The sequence below is a fragment of the Hemicordylus capensis genome, chromosome 7, assembly GCF_027244095.1.
Source record: "Hemicordylus capensis ecotype Gifberg chromosome 7, rHemCap1.1.pri, whole genome shotgun sequence".
Taxonomy (NCBI): Eukaryota; Metazoa; Chordata; class Lepidosauria; order Squamata; family Cordylidae; genus Hemicordylus; species Hemicordylus capensis.
The window spans coordinates 5,169,226-5,190,825 of NC_069663.1; the positions used below are offsets into that span (position 1 = coordinate 5,169,226).

The following is a 21,600-nucleotide window of genomic DNA, read 5'->3' on the forward strand; positions in this document are numbered from 1 at the left end:
AATAATACGAGTTTTATTGCTTGTAAGCCTCTTTGATATTTTTAAACTAAAAGTAGGATATAAAAGAAATGAAATGTTGTGGAGGAGGATGGAGGGAAGATAGAAATGGCAAGATCTGCCAAGTGGCACTTATGTGGAGGATGGGAATTGCCCCCTCTCGATGAAGGGGGTGGGGATGGGGAGACCCCCAGGGGTTGGATTTGGGTCAAGGTGGAGACATTTAGGAAGTGAGACTGTCCTGGCCCCTCTGGGCTGACCTTGTAGGGCAGGAAGGGACTGGCCCAGACCATCTTCACGGGGTCTTCATGGAGTAGCAGTCCCCCATCGATGGGTCAGAGTCCCATCAGCCCCCTCCCTCCTCCAGGACCTCATCCAGCGAGGAACTGCAGAGTGGAGCCACCTGCACAGAGGAAGGGAAGAGGTTCCTGGTCTCTCCGAGATCCCTGCAGCTTCCCCCTTCAGAGGGGTAGGATGGCCATATGAGGGAGTGAAGAAAACAACACTGGTCATTCTTCAGTAAAAGAAATGAAATGTTGAGGAGGGGGATGGAAGGAGGACCGAAAGGGCCATTTCTGCCAAGGGGGAGTTGCAGGTTCTATGGAAGATGGGAATTGCCCCCTCTTGATGTGGCCTGGCTCCTCTGCTCTGAGCAAAAGCTTGACCAGCTTAGCCCAAAGAGATGGGAAATGCATCACCAGCTTGATATCTGCATGCCAGCCTTCTGCTGAAGTCACAGGAGCAGGATTAGTGAGAGAGTTGGCAACCCTGCCTGCTGGTGGTGCCCCATGCCAACCACGGGGCCCAGGGAGTTCAGCTAACTGAGCCAAGAGACCCCTTCAAAGTGGTCATACTCTGATATTTAGCAGGGGGAGAGCAACCTGTCTCCCCTGCGGCTCATGCCAAATTTGGTCCATTTGGGGCCATGTGGGAGCGCTGAACATGGCCTCCGGCAGGGGGTTTAGAGGGAGGGTTCACCACCCTGCCCCAAAGAGGTCCAATGTGGGGGAAAGACCACCCAAGTTCTCAAAGCGGTTTGATGAGAAATCTAGGGTGGGAGTCCCCACTGGCTGCTTAGGAATGACCCCAGTGGGTGTGAGCTGGCCCAGCCCATCCTCACTCCTGCTCTCCTCTCTCCTTGACAGGACATGGGAGAAGGATGCCCCTCACTCCGCGGCGTGGGCAGCCTTGATGAGGCAACTCCTGTGGCTCCTCTCAGGTACGTCCTCCTGTTCCTCCTGGGTTATCTGGGCCCATTCTTGATTTATGGCACCTTGGATTTCAGGACCACTTGGGATCCTCTCAAGAAACATGGCCCCTGCCAGGGTTTCATTGTTGGAGATCCAGCTCCAGATGCCATCGGCCTTTGGCACCAGTAACCCTGATGACCACGACAGGTCTCTCTCTGACGAACACGTAGCCAGAAGTCAGATAGAGGTCTTTTCCTCTCAGCATCTTCTTCTGAATAAAGCAGATTAGTTTAACCTTGTGTGAATCTCCCTGCTTATCATGGACAAGCTGTTGCCCCGGAGACCCTGTTGACTTCTGCTGTAATGGGAGTGAATTAGCTCCTGAATACTCTGCCATAGAAGTCATGACCCCCAACATTAATAAGCCCAACCCCGCAAGAGGTCCCAGTTTGCAAGGGGCACCCAGTCTAAGTTCTGACTATTGGAATGTGGGAAAGACAGAAAGGAATGAGAGCAGGGGCAGGCAAAGGGATTTCCAAAGGAGAAGAGCCGATCCGTCTGAGCTAGCTGGGTTCTGGGAGAGGATCCAGGGGTTCAGGCACAGGAGGCCAGGGAGGGTTCTCGTGCACATTTTGCTCCCTAGGGTTTCAAAGGAGGATGGGTGGGGTGGGGGGATCGGTCCCCTAGTCTGCTCTCTGAGGACTGAAGGGCTGTGGGGCTCCATGGGCTGGTGTGCCTGGCCCACTATTTCTCAGGCCCTGGATTCCAGGTGAGCCCTGCAGCACCCAGAGCGTGAGGCTGGAGCCAGGGTGTGGCTGGCTGCTCCTTCAGGGCTGGATCTGCTGGTGCCTCCTTGAGTGGTTGCAGGGCAAAGGGAGCAGTTGAGATGGGGAGTGATGGAAGCCCCTCTGGGGGGCAGAGGAGGGGGTCATGGCAGCCCCTCGGAACAGGTGATGCTGAGTCAGACCATTGCTCTACTCTGACCAGTAGCCGCTCTCCAAACCCCAACCAAGGGAGCTGAGCTGTTTTAGAGGTTTTTAAATTAGGCAGTATATAAATATATATAAATCCAATGAATGAATGAATCAGGAAAGAAAGAAAGAAAGAAAGAAAGAAAGAAAGAAAGAAAGAAAGAAAGAAAGAAAGAAAGAAAGAAAGCCCTTTATGTTGTGGAGAGCGGGGAGGGTATATAAATAAAAAAATAAAATAAAATAAAATAAAATAAAATAAAATAAAGTAAGTAACCCTTATGTTGCAGGGAGCTTGGAGGGTTCTTGCCTTCACCCCTGCCCACTGCTGGAAACTGGCTACTCTGGGTTCCTTTGACACACTCACTCACTCACTTGTGTCTTTTGTCCTTTTTCCCTCTCAGTGACTTCCAGCCACAGGAGATATATGAAGAGTGCTCCGTGGCCAAAACAAGCAAATGGTCACTGGTAAGGGATGAAAACCCAGTCTGTACATGGCAGCGCTGGGAGGGGGTGGGAGAGACCCCATTTCGAGCTAGAATAGAGGGCGTGTGGTAGAGATCCAGTCTTAGCAGGTTGAAGGGATGCTTTGAGAACTTGTCTGGAAAAGCCATATGCCTTGATATTAGCAGTGGTAGTAGCAGTGAATTGGGTGGGTGGGATGAGTGACAATCCGGGCTCAACTACAAGTGACTCAGGCAAAGGTTGGAGACCCTCGCTATGGAGGAAGCATCATGGGAACTTTTGGGATGGGAAGTGCTGAGAGGGAAGAGGGGTGTGTCTACCTATCTTCCAACCTCGCTTCTTCATTCCGCTCTCCTGCCCCAAATCACTCCCTCCCCCAGGGTTCTTGACTTTGATTTTGTTCTGGACTACCAAGCAGAAAACACATCCAGGAAGGGAGCAGTCTGGAGGGGAGCTAGAGTGGGAAAGTCTTCTTTAGGGTAGATGGTGCATTCTTCCCCCACTGCCACTTCTTGGCTCCTCATGGCCCACTTTCTGGTGTCATTGAAAAGGGCCTCAAAACACGGGTCTGCAGCATCAAGTGGCCAATAGCTCTGCCCAGCAAAGAGAAGAACTTAGCTAGGCTTTCCTTAATTAAAGGTACCATTAAAGAAACCATAGTGTCCCATGTAGCAGGAGGCCTGACTCTTCTTCGGGATCCTGACACTCCAAATGTTGTGTAATACCCATGATCTCACCCGACTGCCCAGGAATAAGCGGAAAGCTGGTTTCTGAGGTTCAGTAGATTCTTGGGTTTGGTTTCCTCTCTGAGCCCAGTTACACCTTGGTAGACATGGTTTTGAGGTGCTAAGGAGCCACCTCCTGCTTTAAGCTCCTCTGTTAAGAAGGACCTCTTGAAGGAGGGTTGATGTTTGGACCCCAGATGCCCTGCAAAGGTCAAGTGGGCACCAGAGCACCCATTCCTCTCTCCATTCTCATCCACAGAAGTCATTCTCGGATGGCTCCAGGATTCAGACCGTCAACACTGGGAACGAGATCCTGGAAGACGCACATGCCATCAGTTCCCCCAGGAGGTAGAGTTTCTTCTTGAACTTTTGTGTAGGGAAGGTTTTCTGTCCCCCTGCCAGCCTGGATCTGGGATGGATCCAGTGCTGCTGACTGGCAAGAGGTGCAGGGCAGACAAAAACGATGTCTTCATACATTGTGTAGAAGCAGGGGCGTAACTAGGTTGGAGTGGGCCCTGAGACAAGATTCTTAAATGGGCCCCCCCGCCCAGAAATTTTTAATAATAATAATAATAATAATTCGATTTCTATACCGCCCTTCCAAAAATGCCTCAGGGCGGTTTACAAAGAGAAAAAGGTGCCTCTTTGCCCCGTAAGCAGGGGGCTTTTATTCTCACATTTCTGTCCTCATTCAAAACATACAAAAAACAGATGTACAAAATTGAGCAAATGAGGAGAGAAGAATTATATGGGAGTAAAACCTTTTTTTAAAGGAGTCAGGAAGTGCATCTTTGGAGGCTCAAATGGATACCTTTCAGGCACAACTATTTCCAAGTCAAAAATTCCTTTTTCATGTGGTGTATTTGCAAAACCAAGGATTTGAGCTTGAAGTTCATCTAAGCGACTTCCAGTCTGCCAGCAAGTAATACCCGGTGGTGGCTCTGTGGACAGCAGATGCAGCTCCCTTTTCAATCATGAAGCTCTCTGCATTGTGCTCCGTTTTCGAAGTAGAGCTCTAAGAACGGAGCCAAATTCGCTCAGGGGCGTAGCAAGGTTGGAGTGGGCCCTGAGAAGAGATTTTAAAATGCCCCCCCCCCCAAAGTCCAGGGCTTCCACACACCCCAGGCTTCCAAGGATTTAAGTCTGATATTTCAAAATATGTATGCTGCCAAGAAATACATTTCACTGAATACACACACACTTCACAATATATAGTGATATACATTGAATACTATATATTTGTGCTACTTTTAATGCCTAGAACACACTAGAAACACTAATTATTAAAATGGGCCCCTTGCTGCAGATTAGCAAAGGAGACTTTCAACCATGCAGGGTGAGCCTATGTTTGCTTTCTCAGAATTCTGAACAAATTCAGTCCAGTTTGATTCCAGGAGGTTTTTCACAAGAGGCTTTGAAAGCCCTTTAACACACATCTCCTCTGGAATGGAGGTGCTGCATTCACATGTGGGCCAGATTGACCCTAAGGGGGAAAAATATAAAAGCACAACACATGCGTCACAGTTCTCACTCATGTCTCAGTTCTCACTCAGACCTGGGTTGCAAAACAACTTGAACAGAAGTGTATTGATGAATGAATGAATGAATGAATACATAAATAAATTTGTTCCAGAAGTTTTTGTAATTTCCTGCCATGAAACAAGCCACTTCTAGGACTTTTTAGAGGTTTTCTTTAAGCCAGCCAATTTTCCCATCAGTCTTCCATGAAATATTCAGAGACTTCTCAGTCTCCCCACCCCCCATCCAAGCCCTATGGCAAGCAGATCCCTACCTGGATATAGGGGGCGGGGGGCGGGGTGTGACCACCAAAAGGAATCCACCTTCTACCTGGCCACGGCTGAGCTGTCTGGCCTGGGAAGAAGAGGGTCTGCTGCAGAGAACTGGAGTGGCCACTCTGACTGCCAGCCTTCTTCCTGGGGCTGGCCAGCCTACTCGAATTCAGGCTTCACGGAGGCCTACACGGAGGCCTCCCTGGAAGCCCCGCCCAGCCGCCGATCAGCTGAGAGGCGCCCGGGAGAAAAGCAGCTTGCCTGCTGCTTGGATGGCCGACCAGGAGGACCAGCAGGAGGGAGGGCAAACAGGGCAAGTGGCTGAAGGGTCTTGGGGCTGGGCAGGGGGCAATGGGGAGTCATGGGAGGTGTCTCTGGGGGGCCCCTCAAGGCAGTGGGGCCCCGAGGCGACGGCCTCCCCCGGCCTCATGGTAGTTACGCCCCTGCGTAGAAGCATTCACTCTTCCAAGATGTGGTGGTGATGTCCGCTAGCTTGAAGGGCACAGAGGATAGCTTCCTGGAGGCCTGCCGGATGGCTGTCCCCTATTGGAAGCAGAGTGCTGGGACAGATGCATCTTTGGTCTGATCCAGCAAGGCTCTTCCGAGGTACTCAGGCCATTGTATTTCTTCCTGCAGTGTCTTCACGGTTGAGGAGGATGGATGGTTTCTCCAGACCGTGGACACCGAATGGTCTTGTGAGGTAAGGAAACGATTCCAGTCGCTTTTGTGGATGGGCTGGTGGAGGGGTGAGGGGAGATTGCATCTCCACCGTCAGGAGACAGAGCGGGGTCAGATCCTGAAAGGGGAGGAAATCCAGCTGCTGCATGTTGGCCAGAGGATTACAGTGGGAACGTCGTGCCTAGGGAAGGATTCTGCAACCCTCTGCCTCTCCTTCCAATGGCCACCTTTCTGGGTTTGTGTGCTTTGGATTGGAGGCATCAAACGGCTCCCAAGACCCTGAGACGGGTCAGGAGAGGAGAGGGTCTTCCTGGCAGAGATCCTCCAGGTCTCTTGACTGAAGAGGCATTTGTGTAGAGACAATCCTGGTCCCCTCAGGTAGAAACAGCCCACAGCAGGAGGGATGGCCCTCACTCCGGACTCAGGGGCCCACCTTGTCTCTCCCTTTGGAAAGGCTGAGCTAACCCTGTTTCTTGGGGAGAGGAGAGAAGAGGACATGAAGGGGTGGGATCAAGAAGACTCTCTGGGCCAAACTATTGATGCCAGTGGGTCCCGTTCCTCTTTGTTTCCATTCCCCATGAAAGAAATGCAGAAGAAATGACAAGAAATGACAACAAGAAGTTAGCATTCCATTCTGGAGCTCCCATGCAGTGATGTTTCTGTTAATGGCTGGTTTTGGGGAGGGAAAGAAAGAGATTTCACAGACCTACCTGTCATGCTGTCTTTGGACTAGAGCTGCAGAGTGCAGCCAACTGATTCTGATGGCCCTTTTGAAGGATGGTGGCCAGTTTGCTGACCACAGTAGATCATATCACAATGGAGGTTCATGGTTGGACATAGGATGAAACCAAATGGCCACAAGCATGTGGTGGCTGTGCCCTGGCACTCCCACCACAGTTAGAATTAGAACACATGGTTTCTTTTTAATAAGTTTTTTTTGTCTTAAAAAAAAAATCAAAATAATTTAAAGAAATAAAAATGAACTCAAAGAAAATGTCAGGGGGGAAACTCCCTACGAATCCTAGGCCCTAGGAAGATCAGAGTGAGTACACTCATTGGAAACCTTTGTCTCATATGCAGAGTCCTGACATCCAAGAGGCCAAGATCCCAGAAGACAACACTAGGGATCAGGAGCTGGACGTGGAGAGCTTTGTCAGTTCCCCGAGGTACTCTTTTCTCACCTGGAGGGGCAGCTCCATGGCTCATGGAAGTAGAGGACCTTCCTTAGGAGCCCATGCAATTTTTTGGGGGGTGGAGGTGGTTAGTTTAGCAAGAAGCCAAGGGTGGAGAGAAGCTCCGAGCAGCATAGAGGGTTGATTCCATGGAGGCAGGTGTCTCCATGCCCAGCCCGTGGGCTTCCTGCAGGCATCTGGCTGTCCACTACTGGAAACAGGGTTTTGGGCTGCATGCCTCATTCATCTCATCAAGCAGAGCTCTTTCTAAGCACTCGTGTTCTGATCTCATGTGTCTGCTTTCTTTCTTTTCTTAGCGTCCAGAGGCCAAGCACCGTGTTGAGGAGGCTGCAAAACACCGCCGCTGACCAAGAGCCATCCCTTGGAGAGGTCAGGAAGCCTCAACATCCAGTCCCTCCCTCGGAAGAACTTTGGGTTGGGCGTGTGGGTCCCCCGTGTTGCCCAGGAGTAGAGAGCATGTGGAATGGCCCCAGTTTTGATGCTGCTGGGTGGGCGGCCATCTTCTGACAGTTGTTTGCTTAAAGCTATGGTAAAGGGACAGCCATGCCCTTAACAACACTGCATCACAATGGTGGCACGGTGGGGGTGATAGGATTAAAGAATATGGCCGCAAGGAGATGGTGGCTATGGCCTTGACTTCTGGTCGAGATCTCACAGTTAAAGGTGGAGCATCCTGTTGCTTTAATGGCAACCATTGAAAAACAGTGACAAATAAATGAAGAATGAATAAAAATACAAAACAATAAGCAAACTCAACCAAACCAATGAGAAATGAACTAATTGGAAAGGGGAAAGAACTGGGAAAGAAAGAGGAAAGGAGACCCAGTTTTGGCATGTTTTTGCACGTGCCTTTAGTGTCCTCACTAAGGAGCCGACTGAAAGCATGAAGTGGACTGGAAGTGGTCTTTTCCAGTCACCAGAGCCATCGGGGCCCCAGTTGAGTGAGGGAGCGCAGCATGTCTTGGGGTGGGGGGAGTTGATGCCTTTCCCCTCTGCCATTTGCATGCGTGCGCGAAGGCCTGAAATCAGCCCGACCGACCTTATTGCGAGGAAGGAAGCTCTTTTGCCATCTCTCCTGCCAGCCTCCAGCCAGCATGCCTGGGCTCCAAATTGGTTTTTAAGAAAGCTGAAAATCAGGAAAGCGGGAAGAATTGTGTCCGGAACGGGACGATCCCCTTCCGGCCCACTTCCTGCATTCAGCTCACCCGGTGATGACCGCTGGCCTTTTCCCTGCTGAAGCCTAGGAAGCTCAATGCGAGGGCCATAGCAACCATTTCTTGCCCTTCTCTCCTTCACAGAGTTCTTCCTTCCCGGGGGCCGAGACTCCACATGCCAGCTTGGAGGAAGAGGGGTCGGAAGGGGACTATGCCACCAGTTCCCCCAGGTACCTTTCTCAGCTGAAGGGCCGCTCCAGGGATCATAGACGCGGATCACCTTCCCCGGGAGTCTTGGTTGATTAGAAATGTTCATGGAGGAGAAGCCAGTTGAAGACTATTACCCATGACAGCCAAGGAACCTCCGAATCTCGAGATTTCTCTCTCTCTCTCTCTCTCTCTCTCTCTCTCTCTCTCTCTCTCTCTGAATAAACACACTTTAATGCCACATGTAACCAGGTCTCAAGTGGTTCACAAACAACTAAATAGGCATCTGGCTGTCCACTGTTGGGTTCTGGGCTACACGTGTCTTTCACTTGATCCACAGGGCATGCATTGCTGTTCTTATGCCATGTCTCTCCTTTCTCCTCTCAGAGTCCAGAAGCCAAAGAAGTGGCTCATCAAGAAGATGATGAAGAACACCTACACGGTGGAAGACTCGTCCTCCGCGGAGGTGAGAAATGATCCATATCATCATCCATTTTTTCATGTGAACGGGCTCTAGGTTGTGTTTATGTGTGTGTGTGTGTGTGTGTGTGTGTGTGTGTGTGTGTGTGTGTGAGTGCCCTGTTCTCCAGCAGGAGTCAGAAAATGGAATGGTTCTAGTTCTAGATGCTGCAGGATGGGAGGGATTGTGATTGGTGGGATGGGAGGAAATGCATCTGAGGCATTGGAAAGGGGGCAAAAATGTGGTGAAAGGCTCTTCTGGGCTGAGATGCCAAATGCCTTTTCTACCAAGAGGCAGGTCTTATTTTAGAGCAGGATGTCTTCCCAACCGTCCCTTGGGCTTGGTTCCTCTCAGAAGCCTCGCAAGGTCAACGCAAGCCCCGGAACACTCCCGTTTCTCTTCTCTCTCCTCCCCAGTGCTCCTCGACGGACGAGGACGACACGATGCATGACATCAGCAGCATCGAGGATGAGGTGTGGGACTCTCCGCTGACCCCCAGTTCGGCCAGGTAGGTACCCTCGTCTCAGCTGAGGAGCCAGTAGGGAGCTGGGGGGATTTTAGCGTAGCCAGCAGAAGGCTGCAGGGGACAGGGGCAGCCCCCCCATGTCTGAGCCCCATAGAGGGATGTTTCCTCCTACCTGCTCCCTGAGAAATCTGGAGGGGGAGTTCACCCAAGAAGGCCTATTGGCAGCCGGTGCAAGAGAGACACCAGCAAGTCTATTGCTGGCTGTTAGCAGAGGGAGCTCTGAGACCCCCATGCTGTTGGCATGAGTGGGTGTTGGGGAGAAGGAGCAGGGGAGGGCTCCTGTCTCGATGCCCCCTTTGAACACTTCCCAGGGCTTCTCAGTGGGGAATGAAAGGCTGGACTTGGGAGATCTCTGGCCTGATGAAGTTCCCCTGCCAGCCACCTCCCAAAGGAGGCTAGATCTTTGCTTAGCATCTCTTTGGGTGCCCGTGTTCTTCTTCAGCTGGCTGCCATCTCCAACAGGACAGTTCTTTGAGAAGCTTTTCTCTCTCCTCTCCTCTCTTAGGAACATCGGCGAAGAGGAAAGAAGAGGACAGCTGGCCCCAGATTGGTTCTCCTCGGTCCATCTGGGAGAGGTAAGGGGCGCAAACCAAGGGTGACTTGACTCCACCCATCTGCCCCTCCTTTCCTGCACTACACAGGATGGCGGCTTGGATGGCAGTCACTGTTCACACGGGAGGTGGGGACTTGCCCTTTCCCCTTGTGGATGTCTTTCCCTTGCAGTTGACCTCATGCACCCTGAGCCAGAGGCAGCACCCTCCAGGCCCAGATGTGGGTGCAGACACCCATGGCCCTGGCCTGGCCCTGGGGATTCTCCTGACCCATAACCGTCCCTCGGACTGTGTGCTGAGGCCTGACCCTCCTCTTCTTCGCAGGGGAGAGCAACAAAGAAGATTGGGGACGTCATCCGGAGCGTGGAGTATGCCAGTGAGGTGGAGGAGAGGTTCCCCGAACTCCTGGTGGGCCTGGTCAACAAGATCCTCACCGGCCTGCAGAACACCACCGAGGGAGTCGGGAACCGAGACAGCCATTACCTGCCTCCTGAGTAAGTCATGGCGGTGGGGAAAGCGGGGCCAGCAAGTCTTCCTTCCAGCACTCTGGGAGGACAGGCTAGGGTCATTTCTCCCATGTCCCACTCTGATGGGTGAGCAGCATTTCTGGCCTGTTGGGGTGACTCTGGCACAGATGTCCCCTCCCTCAGCTACACAGAGGAGAGCCCAGAATTTGCAGCCCTCTTGGCTCTGCAGAGAGCCTTAAAATGCATCTGCAGTGTTAAAAAGCCAGCTGTGGATAAAGTCACTTCGCCTCTGTGGTCTCCCTCCCATGGTCCAACTCAGTCCCTCCACCCTTGATACTATGCCACCCCGCAAGGAGTCCCTCCCTTGTCCACTGCCTCCACCCTTGACATGGTGGTGACAGCAACCTTCTCTTCTCTGCAGGGAGACCACGCAGATTGTCCGAACCCTGCTGGAGAGGGTGGCACAGGTGACCCCAGAGAAGACCTGCTGGGAATCCCTGTGCTCTCCGCAGAGCTGCCTCCAGGGTGTGGCCCTCTTGGTGAGGTAAGTAGGAGTGAATAGGAGATTCCTCAGGAGGCCTGGGGGCTGGGGTGGTTTGGGTCAGGTCTGCTCTTTCTGGGCCTCCCACCCAGGACTCAGCAGGGGCCTTTGGTGTTTTGCAGGGCTCTCCTAAAGACACCATCCTCCACAGTGGCCAGGCTGAAAGCATACCTGGCTTCCCTCTTCAGCCTCGATAAAGATCCAGAAGAGCATTCCCTCGCAGAGGTGGCCTTCTTTGTGGAGGTGAGAAGCATTTTCCTCAGGTGGGCTTCCCTGAGAGGAGGGTTTGGCCCCAGGGGCTGATGGGTCTTCTGCTCCTTTCCCTCTTTTAGCTGCTCCTGAAAGACCAAGACTTTGCTGCCTTAGAGAAGACCTGGACGCTCCTGGTAGCGTGGCTAGTCCACCCCAGCCAGAACATCCGCTACCTAAGCGAAAGGGGTCTTCTCCACATTTATGGAAAGCTGAAGGTGGTGAGTGACATCCCTGGGCATGGAGCATCCCTAGACATGGAGACTCCTATCTTTGGGGAGCCCTTCCTGAGGCTGGTGCTCCTAGGCATCCCCAGGTGTGACAGGAAGATTTTTCCAGTTGGGAGGATTCAGCCTGTGGAACCCTTGCCACAGGATGAAGGAGAAATCCTTAAGGGAATGCATCTCTCAGTGGGAGCCCTGATTCCCCACGTGCTCCAATGCCGCCTTCTCACCCCTCTTGGATGGAAGCCAAGCGGCATCAAACATGGACAGCTATGTGGTCCATTTAGCAGGGGGTAGACTAGCATGTGTTCTCAAGGATCCACCTTTTCCCTCCCTAGGTGAAGAAACCCCAGGATTTTAGTGCCGGGATCCTGGGAGGGCTCAGGACCTCCAGTCTGGAAGCCACTTTGGGGGTCCTGGCCTTCATGGAGCGGCTGAGGCACTGTCCATCAGAACACCAGGCCACGGTGAATGCTGTCCTGGCTGCCCTGTGCCGCCTTCTATTCCACCACGTGAGTACTTAAATGCCAGCCCTCCGCCCCGGCTCTATGAGGGCCGGCCAACCTGCAGGTTCCGACTGGGTTGGAGAAGGGAAACCAGACACCCCCTAGAGACCCATGCAAGCTCTTCTGCATGGTGATGGAGGTGAGGAATTCCTCCCTAATAACAAGCCCTGTTCTTCTTTGTAGGAGGAGGCTAAGATCCGAAGGGCAGCCATGAGGACCCACCTGGATCTCCTGCAGCACCGCCACCACCATCATGAGGGTACAGAGGAGAACATCACGACCCTCATCGCGGTGCTGATGCATGTGGAGGATGAGGACCTGGAGGTAGCACAGGTGAGAGCCCACTTCTTTCTGCCACCCCTACGAAGGTGTTTAGGCTTCCCCAAGTCCAGCCGCCCAGTGGCAGACCCCAGAGTTAGCCTCACAGGATGGTGAATTCACGAGCTGTCCCGCTGTGGTTTGGCCTATCCAGGCCCTACTCCTTGAAGCCCCCTAAGAGGTTTCTTGGAATCCCTTGGGAGGATTTTTCACTCCCATTCCGGTCTTTCTTTTGGCAGGCTGCGAAGGACAATCTGAGCCTCCTGGCGGAAGCCCTCCTATGGCACCTGGAGGGCAAGCTGCTGGCGCGGGATTCTTACAGCCTGCAGGAGCTGCTCCACAAGATCGCCAAGCGTCTGGTAAGGGCAGCCCCTCCCTGTCCGTCCCTCGGCTCAAATGGCTCAAGGACCTTTGGGCGATGCTTTGCTCACTCGGGATTTGTCTTTGCTCTTGATCCCAGATTCGGCAGCTCGGCACAGAGGACGCCGTGGAGATGGAGGCCACCAAGATCCTGGGCTTCTTCCGCAGCGAGCAGCCTTCAGTGAGGAGAACGGCTGCCCTGCTGATCGGTAAGCGAAACAAGACTTTTGGGTCTCCCTTAGTGGGTCGTCTTGGTGGGCAAAGGTTCATTCTCTTGGAAGGCACTGCCAGAAGGGTGTGGAGGGGCAGGAGCTGTTCCCTCCCCAGGAGGACTGGCCCAGTGAACGTTAGCGAGGTCTCTTGGCTTAATTTCCTCCCAAGGTGACATAAGAGTCCCTGGAGGAATGGCTCAATCTGTCAGTCCCAGAGGGAGCAGAGAGGGGAGGACTTCCTCTCCTGAATGATGGGAAGTGGGCTGTCCATGCGCAGGGTCCTGAACTGTGGTCCCATTTCCTTCCACCCTTGTTTTTAGGTCACCTGGTCCACAAAAAGGGCAGCATCCTCTCTGAAGGGAACATAGAGACCTTCCATGCTGGTAAGTGCCGGTTTCTGGGTGGGAAGGGGAGGTTTCTGTGAGGGGAGAGGCCTAGATTTAGGGACCACAGAGCTGGAATGGGCCACCTGTCCCCTCAAATGGAAGGTCCCGCTTGCATCCTCAGGGATGCTCAGCAGTAGGCTTTCCCAGAGTGCAGGGGAGAAAGAGTCAGGACTTGCGCCCTCTTGGTGTGGAAATGGTGGGGCTTGGCCAAGGGTGGGGTGATCTCTTCATGCCATTTCTGAACCTTCTCCTTCATCCCTCCAGCGCTGGAGAGCTTGCTTGGCGACCATGACCCCGAGGTCGGGAGAGTTGCCTGCAAGACAGAGAAGATCGTGAAGAAGGCCTTTTCCCTCCACTCCCGGCACGGGCTGCGGGCTGCCGTTCGGCGCTTGTGGGCGGGCTGTAAGAAGAAGAGACACCCGCCAGAGTACGGTGATCTCTCCACCTGACCGACTGGTGAGTAGACCAAGGCAGGGCTTCACTTGAAGGGGCCCCGATGGTTAGGGAGGGGGCTGGGGCTGCAGGAAGGGTGGGCAGGAATCTGGGCAACCCTCCCTCGTGTTGGAATGCCAACTTCGGCCCTTGTGTCTGGTTGTACCAGTAGCCAAAGGGAAAGAGGAAAGATCTCTCTTCCCTCTGGGAAATGAGGACACAAATATTCTGCCAGGAGTCCCTGGTGCTTGGTGGTGTCATGGGGGAGAGTGTGAGAAGACCCCCCATCTCTGAACCAATGTCCTCCTCTCTTTCCAGGAACAACAGCCCCGTGCTCTCCCCTTGAAGATCAGCAGCTGAAGGGAGGTTCAGGAAAGACCGTGCAGCGCAGGGGCCTCCCAGAAGACCTCCTCCAACCGCGTGGACACAAGATCTGTCCACAAGAAGACATCCAGCAGGGAAGTGCAGTTCTGTCTGAGGAGTGAGGGGGAAGCAGGCTCCACTCCCCTGGCCCAAGGAAGCCCCGCCTCTGGGGTGCAGAAGCCCCTCCCCTTGCTTCTGCTGGCAGGCTGTGGGAGGAGGCTACAGGACCACCCTGTCCCCAAGTGGCCCTTTGGAACCAGTCTTGGGCTTCCCTTGGGTCCGGGGAGGCTGTGTGGCCCCAGCAGGAGGACAAGGTCACCGCCTCCCTCCATTCCCACCAGCTGGCCAGGGAGGACCCCCTCCTCCTTCCACCTTTCTCCCCTTCCCCAGCGGCCTGGCTTCCCCTGGCAGGGGAAGCACCATCCAGGCATCCGCCCCCTCCCCTGCCGAGGGTGTGCTCCTCCCCCCCTCCACTCCCGCAGCCACGCCTCACTCCCCCCTCTGCTCCCTCCTCCTTCCTCCCAAACCGGTGCAGCAGCAGAGGAGCCTGGGAGACTCTGGGGCCCCCCTGCAGCCCCAGTAGCGCCCCCTGGTGCTGCCCGGTGGCAGGCCAGAGAATCCTCCTCTCCCTCCTGCTCCATGCTGTGGCTGCACAGCCGGGAGCCCGAATTCTCTGGCTTGCCCCCCCATCAACCCCCACCCCACTGCCCGATCCCCGCTTGCTGGGCTGCCGGAGTGGAAAGGGAGGAGGAGCAGGGCAACCCCACTGACGCTGCTTTGTGCTTCTTGCAGGCTTGTGCTGCTGCTGGGCGGCTGAAGGAGTCGATCCGCCCCAGAAGAGGAGACCACGTGAACATGCCTGCAAGGAGCGGAGGGGTGGGTGGGGGCTGGCTGGGACTCCCCCCAATTTTGTTTGCCCTGCCATTCCCTTCTTCTGTGTGACCCTGGGCTTCCTCCCTTCCCTCTTTCCCTCCCTCCCCCCCCCCTCCCTCCCAGGGACAGAATGGGCTTTGCTGGTCGCCCTGTTGGGGGCCGAGTAGGAATTTTTGGCTTTCCAACAGATTGGCCAAGATGGAAAGTTTTTTTGCCTACTCCATTCTGTCCTGTTTTGTTTCCTTGAGTTAGAAAGTTAAGTGACGACTTGTAACCTATTTAAGTATATTAATAAAGTTGCCTCTTTTGTTAAAAACATACCGTCGTGTCTGAGTTCCTCTTTTCTTCTCATCTCCCTTGGAGCGTTTGTGCCCACAGACTCCCAAGCTCACCGCTTGGCTGAGGGAGACGCTGCTACTCTGCTACAGGTCCATGCCAATGCCTCTTGCTTTCAAGCACTCACTCAGACAATTGGCTTGGATCACTCCAGAGGAGCCCACTTGAGGTTTGCCGCCAATGAGGTTTGCTGAGCACAGGATCCTGGGAGCAAGCTGCACCTTCCAATCGAGTGCCCGGAAAGCACAGCCTTGGCAAGGCCTGGCAAGCTTACAAACCATCACTGACTGCCTCCAATACAGCCAAATATGACATGTGATTCCATTCCAGTGATTAAAAAGTCCTGCCAAGTATGAAATGCCATTTGTGCAGGAACAAGGCCTTGACCTCCTCTTGTGCTCTTCACATTTCTGTTTTGAATGCGTATTTGCTTCCTTCCTGTGCTCTGTAAGAAGAAGCTGGCAGGGATCAAGAGTTCACAGCTCCCGTTTGACAGTTTGGTCTGGTTGGGGAAAGAGTCCTGCTGTTTGGTTTTTGGAGGGAGGAGAGGGTTGGATTGGATTGGTTTGGTTTTGTTTTTTTAATGGGGGGAGCTTGCATTAATTTTGATTGGTTGGTTTGGTTTTTCCCCCAAATTCAATTTTTATTATTTTTAACAATATTAATATGTCATTGATTACGAATAGACAAAAGTGGACTTCCCGCACACATCTCTTCGTGAATCATCAGCTATAAAGTTCACCCTTGCTATAATAATAGTTCAAAACATAAATTTAAATCCTTACAAACACAGCTAATCCACCCAACCTGCAGGTTTTTTTACTGAATTTCGAACCCTGCTGTAAAGTCCATAGTAGGAAAATAGTTCTTTAGATACAACAAGAATGGTTTCCAACCTTCTTTGAAGCATTCCAAATTTTTGTCTCTTATTAGTGTTGTAAGTTTTGCCATCTCCGCATATTCCAAGAATTTTATCAGCCAATCTTCTTTTGAAGGCACTTCATTACTCTTCCATTTCTGTGCATATATAATTCTAGCCGCCGCCGAAGCGTACATAAAAAGCGTTGAATTACTTGTAGAAATTGCACCTTCTATTATTCCCAGCAGGAAGGATTCTGGCCTCATAGGAAAAGTCATTTTAAATATTTTCTTTAACTCATTATATATCATCTCCCAATATGCTTTAGCCTTCCCACAGGTCCACCACATAGGAAAAAAAGTGCCTTCAGACTGTCCACACTTCCAACATTTGTTTGATACATTTTTATACATTAATGCCAATTTTTGGGGTGTCAGATACCATCTATACATCATTTTGTAATAATTTTCTTTTAAAGCATAACATGCAGTCAATTTTAAATTGGTTAGTTTCGGAAAATTGGAGGGGGGGAAGAGAATAAAAGGAGGCTTGCCTGCAGCAGAAAGTTAGTGAAAGCTGGAGGAAGAGTTTAAAGTTGGCGCTAAAGCTGGAATTAGAGCTGACTAGGAGTAAGACCCTGAGGCTATTCACATGATAGTCCTGGGATGCGGAGGGCGGGCAGTGGGGTAGGCAGAGTCCAACTCATCTTCCCCCCAGATGATTCTTCTGCTTTTCTTCAGGTATACTACCATGCGCTCACATGATCCTCACTGCTCCCAGCAGTGTGGATCTTTGGAGGCTGGGATGACACATCCCAACCTTTGGATATCCCACAATGCATAGTGTGTCGAGCGTGGTGCATTGGGGGATAGGAACATATGAAGCTGCCAGTCAGACCATTGGTCCATCTAGCTCAGTATTGCCTACACAGACTGGCAGCAGCTTCTCCAAGGTTGTCATTGTTTCTTTCATTGTTGTTTCTTGTCATTTCTTCTGCATTCCTTTCATGGGGAATGGAAACCAAGAGGAACGGGACCCACTGGCATCAATAGTTTGGCCCAGAGAGTCTTCTTGATCCCACCCCTTCATGTCCTCTTCTCTCCTCTCCCCAAGAAACAGGGTTAGCTCAGCCTTTCCAAAGGGAGAGACAAGGTGGGCCCCTGAGTCCGGAGTGAGGGCCATCCCTCCTGCTGTGGGCTGTTTTTACCTGAGGGGACCAGGATTGTCTCTACAGAAATGCCTCTTCAGTCAAGAGACCTGGAGGATCTCTGCCAGGAAGACCCTCTCCTCTCCTGACCCGTCTCAGGGTCTTGGGAGCCGTTTGATGCCTCCAATCCAAAGCACACAAACCCAGAAAGGTGGCCATTGGAAGGAGAGGCAGAGGGTGGCAGAATCCTTCCCTAGCCACGACGTTCCCACTGTAATCCTCTGGCCAACATGCAGCAGCTGGATTTCCTCCCCTTTCTGGATCTGACCCCGCTCTGTCTCCTGACGGTGGAGATGCAATCTCCCCTCACCCCTCCACCAGCCCATCCACAAAAGCGACTGGAATCGTTTCCTGACCTCACAAGACCATTCGGTGTCCACGGTCTGGAGAAACCATCCATCCTCCTCAACCGTGAAGACACTGCAGGAAGAAATACAATGGCCTGAGTACCTCGGAAGAGCCTTGCTGGATCCGACCAAAGATGCATCTGGCCCAGCACTCTGCTTCCAATAGGGGACAGCCATCCGGCAGGCCTCCAGGAAGCTATCCTCTGTGCCCTTCAAGCTAGCGGACATCACCACCACATCTTGGAAGAGTGAATGCTTCTACGCAGGGGCGTAACTACCATGAGGCCGGGGGAGGCCGTCGCCTCGGGGCCCCACTGCCTTGAGGGGCCCCCCAGAGACACCTCCCATGACTCCCCATTGCCCCCTGCCCAGCCCCAAGACCCTTCAGCCACTTGCCCTGTTTGCCCTCCCTCCTGCTGGTCCTCCTGGTCGGCCATCCAAGCAGCAGGCAAGCTGCTTTTCTCCCGGGCGCCTCTCAGCTGATCGGCGGCTGGGCGGGGCTTCCAGGGAGGCCTCCGTGTAGGCCTCCGTGAAGCCTGAATTCGAGTAGGCTGGCCAGCCCCAGGAAGAAGGCTGGCAGTCAGAGTGGCCACTCCAGTTCTCTGCAGCAGACCCTCTTCTTCCCAGGCCAGACAGCTCAGCCGTGGCCAGGTAGAATGTGGATTCCTTTTGGTGGTCACACCCCGCCCCCCGCCCCCTATATCCAGGTAGGGATCTGCTTGCCATAGGGCTTGGATGGGGGGTGGGGAGACTGAGAAGTCTCTGAATATTTCATGGAAGACTGATGGGAAAATTGGCTGGCTTAAAAAAAACCTCTAAAAAGTCCTATAAGTGGCTTGTTTCATGGCAGGAAATTACAAAAACTTCTGGAACAAATTTATTTATGTCTTCATTCATTCATTCATAAATACACTTCTGTTCAAGTTGTTTTGCAACCCAGGTCTGAGTGAGAACTGAGACATGAGTGAGAACTGTGACGCATGTGTTGTGCTTTTATATTTTTCCCCCTTAGGGTCAATCTGGCCCACATGTGAATGCAGCACCTCCATTCCAGAGGAGATGTGTGTTAAAGGGCTTTCAAAGCCTCTTGTGAAAAACCTCCTGGAATCAAACTGGACTGAATTTGTTCAGAATTCTGAGAAAGCAAACATAGGCTCACCCTGCATGGTTGAAAGTCTCCTTTGCTAATCTGCAGCAAGGGGCCCATTTTAATAATGAGTGTTTCTAGTGTGTTCTAGGCATTAAAAGTAGCACAAATATATAGTATTCAATGTATATCACTATATATTGTGAAGTGTGTGTGTATTCAGTGAAATGTATTTCTTGGCAGCATACATATTTTGAAATATCAGACTTAAATCCTTGGAAGCCTGGGGTGTGTGGAAGCCCTGGACTTGGTGGGGGGGGGGGGGCATTTTAAAATCTCTTCTCAGGGCCCACTCCAACCTTGCTACGCCCCTGAGCGCATTTGGCTCCGTTCTTAGAGCTCTACTTCGAAAACGGAGCACAATGCAGAGAGCTTCATGATTGAAAAGGGAGCTGCATCTGCTGTCCACAGAGCCACCACCGGGTATTACTTGCTGGCAGACTGGAAGTCGCTTAGATGAACTTCAAGCTCAAATCCTTGGTTTTGCAAATACACCACATGAAAAAGGAATTTTTGACTTGGAAATAGTTGTGCCTGAAAGGTATCCATTTGAGCCTCCAAAGATGCACTTCCTGACTCCATTTAAAAAAGGTTTTACTCCCATATAATTCTTCTCTTCTCATTTGCTCAATTTTGTACATCTGTTTTTTGTATGTTTTGAATGAGGACAGAAATGTGAGAATAAAAGCCCCCTGCTTACGGGGCAAAGAGGCACCTTTTTCTCTTTGTAAAACGCCCCGAGGCATTTTTGGAAGGGCGGAATAGAAATCGTATTATTATTATTATTATTATTATTATTATTATTATTATTATTATTATTATTAAAAAATTTCTCGGCGGGGGGGCCCATTTAAGAATCTTGTCTCAGGGCCCACTCCAACCTAGTTACGCCCCTGCTTCTACACAATGTATGAAGACGTCGTTTTTGACTATCTGCCCTGCAACTCTTGCCAGTCAGCGGCACTGGATCCATCCCAGATCCAGGCTGGCAGGGGGACAGAAAACCTTCCCTACACAAAAGTTCAAGAAGAAACTCTACCTCCTCGGGGAACTGATGGCATGTGCGTCTTCCAGGATCTCGTTCCCAGTGTTGACCGTCTGAATCCTGGAGCTGTCCGAGAATGACTTCTGTGGATGAGAATGGAGAGAGGAATGGGTGCTCTGGGGCCCACTTGACCTTTCCAGGGCATCTGGGGTCCAAACGTCAACCCTCCTTCAAGAGGTCCTTCTTAACAGAGGAGCTTAAAGCAGGAGGTGGCTCCTTAGCACCTCAAAACCGTGTCTACCAACGTGTAACTGGGCTCAGAGAGGAACCAAACCCAAGAATCTACTGAACCTCAGAAACCAGCTTTCTGCCCATTCCTGGGCAGTCGGGAGAGATCATGGGTATTACAAAACATTTGGAGTGGCAGGATCCCGAAGAAGAGTCAGGCCTCCTGCTACATGGGACACTGTGGTTTCTTGAATGGTGCCTTTAATTAAGGAAAGCCTAGCTAAGTTCTTCTCTTTGCTGGGCAGAGCTATTGGCCACTTGATGCTGCAGACCCGTGTTTTGAGGCCCTTTTCAATGACACCAGAAAGGGGGCCATGTGGAGCCAAGAAGTGGCAGTGGGGAAAGAGTGCACCATCTACCCCAAAGAAGACTTTCCCACTCTAGCTCCCCTCCAGACTGCTCCCTTCCTGGATGTGTTTTCTGCTTGGTAGTCCAGAACAAAATCAAAGTCTAGAACCCTGGGGGAGGGCGTGATTTGGGGCAGGAGAGCGGAATGAAGGAGCCAGGTTGGAAGATAGGTAGACACACCCCTCTTCCCTCTCAGCACTTCCCATCCCAAAAGTTCCCATGATGCTTCCTCCATAGCGAGGGTCTCCAACCTTTGCCTGAGTCACTTGTAGTTGAGCCCGGATTGTCACTCATCCCACCCACCCAATTCACTGCTACTACCACTGCAAATATCAAGGCATATGGCTTTTCCAGACAAGTTCTCAAAGCATCCCTCCAACTTGCTAAGACAGGATCTCTACCACACGCCCTCTATTCTAGCTCGAAATGGGGTCTCTCCCACCACCTCCCAGCCCTGCCATGTACAGACTGGGTTTTCATCCCTTACCAGTGACCATTTGCTCATTTTGGCTATGGAGCACTCTTCATATATCTCCTGTGGCTGGAAGTCACTGAGATGGGAAAAGGACAAAAGACACAAGTGAGTGAGTGTTTCAAAGGAACCCAGAGTAGTCAGTTTCCAGTAGTGGGCAGGGGTGAAGGCAAGAACCCTCCAAGCTCCTTGCAACATAAAGGTTACTTTCTTTATTTTATTTTATTTTATTTTATTTTATTTTATTTTATTTTATTTTTTTATTTATATACCCTCCCTGCTCTCCACAACATAAAGAGCTTTCTTTCTTTCTTTCTTTCTTTCTTTCTTTCTTTCTTTCTTTCTTTCTTTCTTTCTTTCTTTCTTTCTTTCTTTCCTGATTCATTCATTCATTGGATTTATATATATTTTTATACTGCCTAATTTAAAAACCTCTAAAACAGCTCAGCTCCCTTGGTTGGGGTTTGGAGAGCGGCTACTGGTCAGAGTAGAGCAATGGTCTGACTCAGCATCACCTGTTCCGAGGGGCTGCCACGACCCCCTCCTCTGCCCCCCAGAGGGGCTTCCACTGCTCCCCATCCCAGTTGCTCCCTTTGCCCTGCAACCACTCAAGGAGGCACCAGCAGATCCAGCCCTGAAGGAGCAGCCAGCCACACCCTGGCTCCAGTCTCCCTCTCCCGCTCTGGGTGGCTGCAGGGCTCACCTGGAATCCAGGGCCTGAGAAATAGTGGGCCAGGCACACCAGCCCATGGAGCCCCACAGCCCTTCAGTCCTCA

At 51.9% G+C, this 21,600-nt stretch overlaps 1 protein-coding gene across 1 annotated transcript; it reads left to right on the forward strand.

Annotated features, from left to right (window-relative positions):
* The first annotated feature begins 8,770 nt into the window (after positions 1-8,770).
* Positions 8,771-15,147, forward strand: LOC128332912 (uncharacterized). The gene is made up of 14 exons (XM_053267733.1): positions 8,771-8,833; positions 9,244-9,335; positions 9,859-9,928; positions 10,229-10,398; positions 10,793-10,915; positions 11,035-11,155; positions 11,245-11,382; positions 11,724-11,897; positions 12,075-12,224; positions 12,449-12,568; positions 12,670-12,778; positions 13,102-13,164; positions 13,432-13,623; positions 13,918-15,147. Exons 1-13 carry the CDS (start codon positions 8,789-8,791, stop codon positions 13,614-13,616), a joined length of 1,560 nt encoding a protein of 519 aa, XP_053123708.1. The 5' UTR covers positions 8,771-8,788; the 3' UTR covers positions 13,617-13,623; positions 13,918-15,147.
* Positions 15,148-21,600: the final 6,453 nt, after the last annotated feature.